General features: G+C 24.9%; 3 protein-coding genes across 5 annotated transcripts; 1 reads left to right on the top strand and 2 right to left on the bottom strand.

Moving 5' to 3' along the window:
- Nucleotides 1-611: 611 nt before the first annotated feature.
- Nucleotides 612-4,477, bottom strand: LOC126905227 (talin-1). Of its 3 annotated transcripts, XM_050684746.1 has the most exons (4): nt 4,365-4,477; nt 4,183-4,264; nt 1,387-3,991; nt 613-1,310 (listed from the first exon to the last, which is right to left on the bottom strand). In XM_050684746.1, exons 3-4 carry the CDS (start codon nt 3,761-3,763, stop codon nt 1,084-1,086), a joined length of 2,604 nt encoding a protein of 867 aa, XP_050540703.1. In that variant the 5' UTR covers nt 3,764-3,991; nt 4,183-4,264; nt 4,365-4,477; the 3' UTR covers nt 613-1,083. The 3 variants fall into 3 exon arrangements, with proteins under 3 accessions (XP_050540701.1, XP_050540703.1, XP_050540702.1); XM_050684745.1 differs by having other exon boundaries at nt 4,183-4,416; XM_050684744.1 differs by lacking the exons at nt 4,183-4,264; nt 4,365-4,477 and having other exon boundaries at nt 612-1,310; nt 1,387-4,176.
- Nucleotides 4,478-4,790: 313 nt separating this feature from the next.
- On the top strand, nt 4,791-8,990 carry LOC126905231 (CWF19-like protein 2). The gene is made up of 9 exons (XM_050684753.1): nt 4,791-4,979; nt 5,055-5,267; nt 5,385-5,900; nt 6,397-6,666; nt 6,746-6,811; nt 7,437-7,631; nt 8,227-8,343; nt 8,405-8,743; nt 8,855-8,990. The coding sequence occupies exons 1-9, from the start codon at nt 4,926-4,928 to the stop codon at nt 8,981-8,983; spliced, it is 1,899 nt and encodes a 632-aa protein (XP_050540710.1). The 5' UTR covers nt 4,791-4,925; the 3' UTR covers nt 8,984-8,990.
- Nucleotides 8,991-9,169: 179 nt separating this feature from the next.
- On the bottom strand, nt 9,170-10,751 carry LOC126905239 (26S proteasome non-ATPase regulatory subunit 8-like). The gene is made up of 7 exons (XM_050684765.1): nt 10,590-10,751; nt 10,380-10,521; nt 10,153-10,225; nt 9,989-10,091; nt 9,735-9,927; nt 9,453-9,638; nt 9,170-9,385 (listed from the first exon to the last, which is right to left on the bottom strand). The coding sequence occupies exons 2-7, from the start codon at nt 10,485-10,487 to the stop codon at nt 9,248-9,250; spliced, it is 801 nt and encodes a 266-aa protein (XP_050540722.1). The 5' UTR covers nt 10,488-10,521; nt 10,590-10,751; the 3' UTR covers nt 9,170-9,247.
- Between the last annotated feature and the right edge of the window lie 1,747 nt (nt 10,752-12,498).

Genomic DNA, 12,498 nt, shown 5'->3' on the forward strand with positions numbered 1-12,498 from the left:
TTAAATGAGTCCTGTCATAATTTTTTTTGACGCCATTTGTATCATCAAGTTATCTTCACTCATTTTTTCATTGCTTATTGTATCAATTTTTAAATTACTCAGTGATGAATTTCTTTAACAATATTATTATTGCCTCCTTTTATTACCAGATATTTTAAACATTACTTTATATAGACTTTTTTTAAATAATTTTGTTATTTAAGTAATGAAGGTTATATTTTTATCATTTAGGAGTCTCTATTTTAAAAAAATATATAAATACTTACCTATTAAAGTTACAATGTTATTTAATTAATATTAATCATGACATTTTCTTACTTATAACTTTGAAATGTTATTATAAAACTTAACTTTGAGAAAACATACATGAATACATTTTGAAATTTCTTAAAATTGAAAAGATATTGTTTAAATGAAAAAATATAGAAACTACAAAAAATATCAAATTAAAACATAGTATAATTAAAATTTTATTTTTACTAATTAATGAATTAATTAAATTAATTAGTTTTTAACATTATTTAATTAATTCAATATATTTGATCAGTTTGAAGTCTTAATAGTAGTAATCAATGTTGACACATATTAATATTTAAATATTCTGAATTTTTTAAGAACTTAATTGGATCAGTTGTATCAAACATAAAATTTTGAAAGCATTCTTATATTAATAAATAAAAATTGAGTCAGAAAAATAAAAAACTAAATATCTAATTTTTTAATAAAAATAGTTAATAAATTAGTCAAAAATAATAACAATACCAGAACTAAATAATAAATTATACATTTCTATAAAAGCATATATGTAAGCAATTTTGTTTTTTTAAACATGGTTATACCAACTAATATATTTATAGCATACAAATTTTGAAAAAAAAAACTTGTAAATAACATTAAAACTTATAAAATATCTTAGTACTTGAATCTTCATTATTTTTAAGCAAGATTAAAAAAATAATTTTAATCAGCATAATTTATGTTATTTACAAAAGCAAGATTTTTAATCAATAATACAATTACTTATTATTACAAAATGCAAATAAAATAAAATAATAATGTTAGTTAATATTTTATGAGATTAATTTAATAACTGTCAATATTTTTATTTTTTGCTTGTCTAATAACTATTAATCGTTTTCTTGCTTCATCTAGTTCACGTTCAATTCTTAATACATCTGATCTGGCATCTATCTCTTGTGCCATACCACCAACTATACTTTCATCTAATATAAGACGTTTCATATCATCAGCTTTCATGGCTTGTCTTGCAGCTCGAACAACATTTTCTGTAGCACGTTTCACCACATTACCTGAATAATATAGTAAAAGATATAAGTTTTTTTTTTCTTTTAATGTATAAAACTGTAAACAAATGAAAATAATTACCAGAAGCCAAAAGTCTCTTAGTAGCATCACTATTTGGATCAGCTCTAACTTTACATTCAACTAAAAGTTGTGTTGTACAAGTAGCTACTTGATTAGCTGCAGATATTAGTTTGTTTTCAGTAGATATACCTTCAATAATTTCTCGTGCACAATCAACAAGATTATGAGTAGCAGCAGCTACCATTTTAGCAGCATGTACTAATCCATCAACACCTTCTTCTATGCCTATTTCATGTTGTGCAAGGGAAGCTGTCTTTACTAATGCACATGTTGCAGCAGCAATTGATTTTATAGCTTCTAATATAACCTCATCAGATTTCCAACAGGTTTCATCAACTTTAAACTCATAAGGCCTAGGTTGTATCAAATCAAGTTTTTTTACTGCAGTATCTATAGAAGTAGCAGAGTCTAATAAATGATATTCAATAGTTTCAATATGTTCAACAATGGTAATTAAATATTGAACTTTTGATGATATGCGTTGAGACGCTTCTTCTAAATCACTTTTAAATTCTGAATATGGCTTTTTAGAGTTTTCTAAAACTGTATTTAATAAAACTTTAAACTCTTCTACAACTTGACGTCCAGCTTCAAAAACTTTTTCATTCAAATTTTTTCCATGGCAAGTTGTCAATAACTTAGTGACAGACTTTTGACCTTCTGTTACTGCATCTACTACATCATTAGGTTTACAATTGTTAGAAATTTCCAATATTTTTTTTGTAGTTTCATCGATATGCTTAGCAGAATGAATTAATTCTTCTGTAGTTGTTTCATAGTTTGTAATTAGTCGATTTTTCTGTAGTTCTTTTTCAATAGCCTCAACAGTTGATTCTAAGATAAAAATATTTTTTGTTCGTTCATCATCAACAGATTTTACAGTTTTTAATAAAGTTGTAACATTAGTCACTAAAACTTTGGCTTTATCCTTAAGTTCGTCCATTGAGGAAACTTCAAAGCATCCAGAAATTAACTCTCCAAGAGCACTAGCCACATTTTTTACTGACCTTATAAGATTTATTTGAACTTCACGATTATCCACACAAGCTGCACCAGCTTTTACATGTTCTACTAATTGTAAAACTGTTGATAGTGCATTCTTAGAAGATTCATAAACTTGTTCCTTAGATACACCAACTCCAGCCACAAGTGATTTAGTATTTTCTACTAGAGTTTTAGATGTCTTTAATATACTTTCACGGTAATCAGAAAACTTTTTCTCTCCGACCTCTTGTTCCCACTTATCTTCAGATATAGTAGTATCGAGATCTTCCATAACCCCTGTTATTGCTTCAGTACAAGTAAATTCTATAGATGTATATTGCTCTTCAGAAATATACCCCGTGGTGTATGGAGATGCCTCTGGAATCCTAAGAAGAGCTGGCTTAGCAACTGATTCTGTTTTAATTTTTTGATTACTATTTTCAATTAAAATCGCTTTAAATGGATTTACTGTATCTTCCAATACAGTAGAATGTTCATTACTATCAATTCCAATATAATCTTTGGCAGCTTTTTTCTTTAAAATAATGTCAATGTAACCAGAAATTAACTGTAATATTTGCTCAGCTTCAGTAGTTTGAACTGAATAATAACGATCTGAATAATCACCAAAATCTAAGGTGAATGTATGTGGTGAAGCTCCCCATCGACGAACACTAGTTAGAGGCCAAGTTTGAAGAACTTCTTTACTTTTTTCATCAACCCGCAAAACAGATTCCTTGGTTATTCCAAGAAGTCTAGGGACAAGTTTACTCTTACCTTTCATTTCTTCTTTAACTAAAAAAAATGTAACTCCATATGTTGGAAGAGCTCTTATAGTTTTAGTATACAAAACTTTAGCATCAAGCTCTTCTAAATTAATGTATTTTTTATGTTCATTAAATATTTTTTTCTCAATACCTTTAACTTTAATATAAAACTGTGGAAGAAATTCCTTAAGATCTAATAAAGGAGGTCTATGTTTTAACTCGTCATGATTCCCAAATTGAATATGGGTTTGTATTCCAGCCAATTGAATTGCTAGATGTTCAGTTACTGGATGAGTTCCCTTTAAAATTGCATCTCTTGTTTCAACATACAATATGTTTAGCTGAATAGGATCATGAGTATCTATATTACCATCAGAGAAAAAAAATTTTCGTTTTAATAAAACACCTTCCTTATCACTTATTCCTTGCTCTCGTAAACTCGATCCTGGATTTATCCAATTGGTTTCTTCATCAGTTTTTAACTTTTTACGTAAATGTTCCATTTTATAATCTCTTTTGACTGAATTTCCTATGTTTAAGTTATTTTCATCAGTTTCTGATGTCTCTCGTACTAAGCTATACTCATCATAATTAGTAATGCCTAATTTAGCACATATAACTGCCATAAGATTTGCAACTGGTTGAGTATCATCAACAACCAAAGTTTTCAATGTACCATCTAAAGTACTAACCTTTAATTTCCTAAGTTTCTTGCGATATTCAAGTAGATCTCCATTTCTTAAAATGTAATATTCTAGGCTACGAGTAGGTTCGAGATATATACCTTTTTTAGAATCTTCTTCAACCAAAAACAAAGTATAATCAGACAGATCAGGTGATGTTTTGCCACTAATCTGTAAACAAACATTAGAAACTAAAGTTGATGGATCAAACTGCATTGTTTTAGTAACTCCATCATCTACTAAACGGATTCTAAGGGATAGAGCCATTATTTTTAAAATATTAATCAAAGTTATTAAACTACAAAAAGAACTGTTATTTCATGGGTCACATACTAAAAGTGAGATCAACAGGTGAACATTACCTTTTATGGGCATTGCTAATATACTGCACTTCCTGTCCTACCCAATCCATACTTTCATAATAACAGATCCAACCTTATGTTACTGCAATAGTAAATATATTAAATAAAATATCCATAAAATTAAACCTTTTAGCTTCAAAATATTATTATACTTGCAAAAATTATAAAAACTAAGACATTACCGCAAGAAGTAATTTTGAAGACATTATTTGAACTATATATTTGACAATAAATTTAAACAAAAACATTGAACCGATAGTAAATTTATCAATAGATTACAACTTTATGAACTGTGTTCGTTAAACATTAAGTGTGGTTAATGATTACTGTATAAGTCTGATAACATTTTTTTTAAAACACTGATATATAAATTATTTTATGTTACGTTTTAGGCTTAAACAAAAATTTAAATAATTCTCTCTTTACTTTATAATCAGCCGTTTTATAGTTTTTATAATATTTAGTGAGTTATAAATTACTTATGAACATTAATAATTGTAAATTTTTAAAAGTATTATTATTTATTTAATGTTCTTACATTTTAGGTATGTCAACAACTTCTAAAATAGTATTTGGACTATCTTGCATTATATCAACCAGTATTATTGGTTTTGTGCATTATCAACAACAAGACGATTTAAATAAATTGCACGAGGGTGTTTTAAAAGATATTGAACGTCAAGAACAAAGGCGTCATTCAAAAGAACAAAATCAAGATATTGCTATAGTAAAAAAATTTCAGGATGGGGAAAAAATCGCATAAAAAGGACAGAAAACATAATAAAAAAAAACGATGTGTAAGTACTAAAATTAAATATTTAAAATTATTTGTGAATCAAAATGTGTAAAATCATTGTATGTAATTTTATTAGAGATCATCATCGTCTTCAACTTCATTAAACAATAACAGTTCTGATGATAATGATTGGGTTGAAAAAGATACTAAATCAGGACAAATATTACATCAATCGAAAAATGAACCTGATAATTGGATGGATTTCATTTGTAACTCATCAAAAGAAACTATTAAAAAACATAATAATAAAAATGAAGAATTAGAAAACACTAAATTTAGAATGGAAATGGTAATTTGCTTAACTATTTTTTTTTTTTTTTAACTATGAATTAGGTATAATTGTACTGAGTGGATAAAAAAATTTTGTATTTAAATGAAAGTATTTAATTAATTTTTTATACTTTAGCCTGGCCAATCTAATCGAGAACTAAACCCTTATTGGAAAAATGGTGGAACTGGTCTTCCACCTAATAATCCTAAAAAAAATCAACATAAAGTGTTTCTTAAACCTAAAGCAGATGATGATGATGATAAAAATAGATATAAAAATTACAATCATTCTCATAATTCTAGTAATTTTAATAGCCATCAAGCATGGCGGAAACATGACAGAAAAAATAGTAAACATGAAAAAGAAAAAAGTGAGGGTTATATAGATAGACATAAAAATAATAGAGCTATAAAAAAAAAAGATTCTTCATCTAGTCACCATAGTCCTAAATACTATAGATATTCTAATAATGAAAAGAACTATTCAAATGATGAAAGAATTAAAAAAATTGAAACTCAATCAGAGAGTTCAAAAGAGATTTCTGGTAACCCAACCGTCAAAAATGAAGAAAGTAAAAGTAAACTTTTAAGTGATGCAGAATTAAATGAACTTGCTGCTAAACAGATAAAAGCTGAACTAATGGGAAATACTGTAAGATTTATTTTTTATTATAGTTTTTATTTAGTGTTTTAATAAAATTTATTTTTTGTTTTATTTAAATCTAATTGGTAATTCATTTATCATGGTAAAAAAATTTATCATATGCTAAGCCATGTATTAAGTATTTATTAATATTAATGTTTTTGGTTGATTCATAGCATAAAGTTCAATTTTTTAAATAGAGGATGAAAAGTAAATGATACATTTTCTGATTGAATCAGGTTATAATTTCATCCATAATTTTTTTTTTTTTTTTAATAATTTTGCGCTATTATTATTGCAAATGATTTAAAATTTAATATTCCTTTTAAATAATAGTGTTGTTTTCTCATTGAATATGAATAGTGTATAATTATCTAACTGTAATTACTCAATTAGAAAAAAATATCTATTAAAAATTATTTTAGAAAAATATTAGTGTCAACTATTATATGCTATCATTTTAATTCCATTTTTATCTATAATAATTATAAGTATTATATTTCAGTCGTTAGCTGAAGAACTACGAAATAAACTTGAAAATGCCCGAAAATTTACTAAATTAATAGAAAATAAAATGCCATCCGAATCAAACCTAAAAGATAATGTTGTGCTTTTGACAAGAACATCATCAAAAGGATACAGTTATCCAGTTACTCAATCAAAATCAGACAAATATGATAGTAGAAAAAAAAAGAGAGAACGGGTATTAACACATGAAGATGGTAAACGAGTGAGATATTTTGATGATGATGACAAATATTCATTAAAATCTATGGTTTGTTCACAAATTTTATTCATTATAATTAATAAAATATTTGAATTAAATTTCAAATAATTATTTTTAATTGTTTTAGTTTCAGAAAGAAATGAAAAATACAGCAGAAGATAGTAACTTAGAATTTGTCAAATTATCAAGAAAAGTATGTAGTAATATTTTATAAGTAATTAATATAAAATATAATACAAATAATTTTATTTAAATATATTATAATATATGAGTTAATAATATTAAAAGTATCATGTTTCAGGGGTGTACTTTTGGGGGGCAATAGGGACATGCCTGGACCAGCGGTATCAATATTAATATACGTTTAAAATTAATAATGAAATATAAATTTAATAGTTTGAATTAAATATTTTTTATTATTTTTATTTTAATGTATTTAATTTTTGAGAAAAAAAAAATTAAGAATATTTATCAATTTTATAAGCATTTTTTTACAATATTCTACATTCTGGAATTTTCTTTAAATTATTTTCTATTTTGGATTAAGTCGTCAAACTTGATTAATAAAAGAAAATTTTTTAATTTCTTTATTATATTTATAAGAATAAATTTAACTTACTAAATTACTAAAATAACTAAATTTATATTAATTAGTGCACATACTTTAATTTTGTGATTAAAACCAAAATACAAAATAAATTATTTTTAATAGAATTTTTTTGATGTTATTAAAACTATTCTTACCAAAAATTAAAAAAAAAAAATCATTTTAATTTCATTTTTTATACCTTATAAGTAATTTGTAAAAAATGTGTTAGGTTAATAGTAGAGATGACGAAGATGATGTGTTTGTTGATCGAGCTTCAAAGAAACATTCAGCTAAAGCTGCTGAAAGAGAAGTCAAACAAGCAATAAAAGAACATAAAAAAACTGAGAAAATTTTAAATTCATGTTGTTATTGCTTTGATAGTGATGCTATGATGAAGCATCTTTTCATCACAAAAGGAGAAAAAGTATATATATACTCTTATAAAGTTATTATGAAATTCAAAAATATTCCTTTATTAACATTTATTACTTTTGGGGTTTGAGACTAATATTAATATATGTAAGCAAAAATAATGTTTTTTTTAAATATATTTGCATTAATCTCTACATTTTTGCCATCTCAAATGGAGAAATTTAGAGTGTTATATATTAAAGGGCTAAGCCGAACCCCATTGAAATTGTTAAAGCTTTATTTTAAGTTCATTATTCCTTAAAAAAAAAATCATTATAGATAATTTTTTCTTGGTATAATATCCCTTTTGCGTAATTAGGTTATATTCTCCACAAAGTATGTAATAACTTTGATCACATATCTTTTTAATACATCAGGATCTTAAAAAAAAATTGTAAGTCAATTTTTATATATTTTAGTTAAAATATATTTCTCATTCATCCATTGATACTTAATAGTAAAATTATCATTTTAATTTTAGACATTTTTTTTAATTTTTAATATCTAAGCATTAATGTTTTAGAATGTAACTAATCATCTTTTAAGACAAATATTATTGTGGAGACTTAAATCTTTTAAAAATTTTTAATTTATATTAAAAATTTTAGTGTTACATATGTTTGCCATCATATAAATCTCTGACAGAAGGCCACTGCTTAATAGTGCCAATATACCATTATGCATGTGCAACTGATATTGATGAAGATGTTTGGAATGAAATGCAGGTAAATTATAAAATTACATCAATGGTTATCATATACACATATTATTTATCTAAGTTTTCAGATTTATCGTAAAAAATTAACAACAATGTTTAAAAATCAAGATGAAGATGTTGTATTTTTTGAAAGTGCCATGCAACTTCATAATATGCCTCACATGGTTTGGAACTGTGTACCCGTTCCTTTGGAAATCGGAGATACTGCTCCAATATACTTCAAAAAAGCAATTTTAGAATGTGAAACTGAATGGGCAATGAATAAAAAAGTTGTAGATCTTAGTAAGAAAGATGTACGTAAAGCTGTGCCTAAAGGTCTGCCTTACATTTCTGTTGATTTTGGAATGCAAGGAGGTTATGCTCATGTAATAGAAGATGAAAAGATATTTCCTAAAAATTTTGCTGAAGTAATTTATAACAATAATATTAATATATAAATATACATTTAACATGAAAATTTCTTATCTAATTTATTTGTCAATAAGTATTATCCATAATGAAATATTTTTAAATTTTAGGAAATCATTGGTGGTATGATGGATTTAGAACATAATAAATGGCGCAAAAGACAAAAGGAACCTATTGAAGAACAATTATTAAAAGCTACAACATTTTTAGAAATTTGGAAAAAATACAATACAATTTGATAAAGTTTTCTTTATAGTATTTACTTGCTGTACATTTTACAACAATTTTAATATAATCAATAGAATTTTACCATTATATTTTTGGTAATGTAGTTAGGATAAAATATAAATACTTGATATTAATTTATCTTATCATTTATATTTTATTACATAGAAAAAAAAAATGTTTAATTATTAAAAAATCACTTGATACTATTTTAATTGTTTATTTTTTCTTATACTTAGAAATAAAAATTCTTATAAATTATAACGAAAGATAAATTATTATACAATAGTTTCCAACTCCTTAGCATAATGTAAAGCATAATCTGCTATCTGTAATGCAGGTAAAGGTTCTACAGCTTTTTTTTCTTCTTCTAAATTAAAAACATAGTAACCATCTTGACCCAAAATCCAGTTTCGCTAGAAATATTAACGATACATTTAATAAGCAATATAATACAATTTTTACTTAACAAAATTTTTTTACTTTATTCGCAAAATCATTTATTTCAGCAGTACTATTAAAGTTAAGCATTTTAGTTGCTGAAGTGAAAGACACTTTTTTATATGCTTTTTGTAAACATTCAGCAATTTCATTACGTAATGTATTCAATAGTATGTTCATGAAGAAATTGTAAGTATCTGATGGTACATTTGTTTTTGCTTGAAATATCTTTTAGAAAAAAAAAATAAAGTATTTATTTAAAATCTCAACATCAAAATTTTGATTAATTCTATATAAAAAATGCACACTAAAAAAATTAATTACTTTATTATAACTGCCTTCCATTAAATACTGTTCAAGAGCAACAGAATGTCTTATATAGGGATTAGTTTGAACTATATCATACGGCAAAAGTTCTAACTCTGTATGAAATTCAGCAACTCGATTTTGTGACAGTAAGAACAACAAATTGAGTCCTAATAAATGATATTGGTTTGCAGACTCGGGTAATTTGTCCCTAGAAATATTTTAAAATTGATAAAATTTATGAGTTACTAACCATAATTTTAATAGTAAACCTATAATCCAAATAGTAACATTTTAATTGAGCCATATAACGTTCAAATGATGGGATATCATGCATGGCAATACTGCATTGCACACCAACTTCCAAAATATCTCCTGTAATATAAATAAATAATATATTTATAAATGACTTTTAACCTTTTAAGATTTAACTTACTAGCAATTAAGTATTCTTTTTGACTAGCTTCAACATTGTTAATTGGCAAAAATGTATGTTTGGTCATACCAACCTAGGAGAAAAAAAATTTTAAATGTAAGGATTGTATATTTTATTTGATAATATATTATCCACAATGATTCATATAAATATCGGAAACAAAAATGTTTAAATTCTAGTGAAGTCAGTTAGTTGTAACTAATTTAATAATGAATAAAATTTTTTACCTTGATTTGTAACAGTATACTATTGCATTGCTTAAAATCGGGTTTTCTTTTATTCCACTCCGTTTTCAAAGTTTGGTATAAATTTTTTATTTCGTCAAAAGAAGCCATTTCACTTGTTTTTCAGTGCTTAAACCTTAAATTCCTACAAAAACAAATAATAGAATACATCATTGATAAAACAATAAGATTCACTTTACAAAATACACTCACCAACACTTGCTAAATAGATCACAGCAGTTTTCACGGTTTGATAATAATTAATTTAACAAACAATGAAGAACAAAAATACTAAATCTGAAAACATACAAATTACTTACTAGTAGCGAGGAATAGTTAATCCGTGAAAATTTTATTGTCAATGATAATAATCGTATATTTTTGATAGTCATGTTGAGTACATACTATCAACTAAAGTAATATGGTAATTGATAGGTTAATAAAATTATTTAACCATGATTACGTTATATAAAGATATATTATACCATAGATTAAATACACATAGATAGGCCACGACATTCAGACAATTGGCAACCGATTTTTTGTTAATTTATAAACGTAAAGATAGCGCTATATATCCTCTCGGAAATATTAAATATTTAATAATAACTGTCTAGTTTACTGATATTCAAGTAATAGTCACGATTATTGATGTACGGCTAACACCGTTGGCGCAAATTAAGATAAGAACCAGTTATTACTAAAAGGCAATTGCTATTTCNAGTTATTACTAAAAGGCGATTGCTATTTCATTTAAATGAAACTTTTCGTTTTAAATACAAATTCGATAAAACATGTGTTTTTTATTTTATTAATATTGATTTAAATTTGACTATTATTTTTTTTTCTTAATTTTCTCTGTTGAAAATCTTAACTTATTCATAACAATTTCTCGCTACCGATTTGTCCACTGTCAAGATTTTTATATTATTTGGTGTTTAATTTCTTAACTTACCAGTAATCAAGTCTAAAAAAGATATTTATTAATAATTACACATATTATAAAGTTCTCATGTATAAAATTAGTAATTTATTTTTTCAAATATACAATGAAATATTAAAAAAAAAAACAAATTTTAATAATATATAAATTAAAATATAAAATATAATTTAAAATATAAAAATTTTAAAAACAAATATTTTAGAAAAAAATATTCAAACAAATAAAGCAATTTTAACCGAAGTTCAGATCACTAAAAATGATAAAATAAGAAGTTAAGATATGTTTTTACCGCAATTAAAAAAAATACACTTATTTCCACGTTGTGTACTCATTGTTATAATTATAATTATACAGATAATAATACAAATAAATATATTAAATGGTAAAACCACGCAAAAGGGACCTTAGTCTTCAGTACTCAAGTGAAAATATGAATAGTGATTATGATATAGGGAAGATTTTTTATTTAGTTGGATATTTTTACATTGATAGGTTTTAAAAACAACACAAAAATACAAAATAGGCATGATAATTCGTGTTACAATAAGATGTAAACATAGCTAATACATCCTGTTTTTAATGCAATTCCAAATATAATCCTGGCGCCGAGATATCGTATTATTAAATCGTACTCTTTTACGTGGTCTATAGTACAATTGTTTTACGATCTCTCAAAAAGTGTTAAATTTTATTTTTAATCGTGTTAAATTTGTAGGGTCACATGAATTCATGAAATTAGGCTTGCCAGAATCTATCATTAAAGTAAAAAGGACCCATACTAATTATACAACTGGAATTATATCTCTAGCTATACAGAGTGTTCAGTAAGTCAGGAAACGGGTTTCTATTGTTCTCATTGTTACAAACAATGAGAACAATAGATACCCGTTTCCTGACTTACTGAACACCCTGTATATGATCTTATAGTAATTAAGAAAATGTTTTTATTGGAAGTTATATAACATAAATCAAAGATAATTATGCAATCATACCGATTTCAAACACATTAGAAAAATATGTTTAGATTTTTATAAATAATATTAAATTTGATTTTTTACCACAAGATTTCGTGCTCATAAATAATATGTAAATTCTATCAATTGTAATAATGTTAATACTACTAATAATAATAATAGATTAACTCTTTTAAATCAAAACCTTAAATTAAATCATTTAAAC

Source organism: Daktulosphaira vitifoliae, unplaced genomic scaffold (genome assembly GCF_025091365.1).
Source record: "Daktulosphaira vitifoliae isolate Bord-2020 unplaced genomic scaffold, ASM2509136v1 Scaffold_4, whole genome shotgun sequence".
Classification (NCBI taxonomy): domain Eukaryota; kingdom Metazoa; phylum Arthropoda; class Insecta; order Hemiptera; family Phylloxeridae; genus Daktulosphaira; species Daktulosphaira vitifoliae.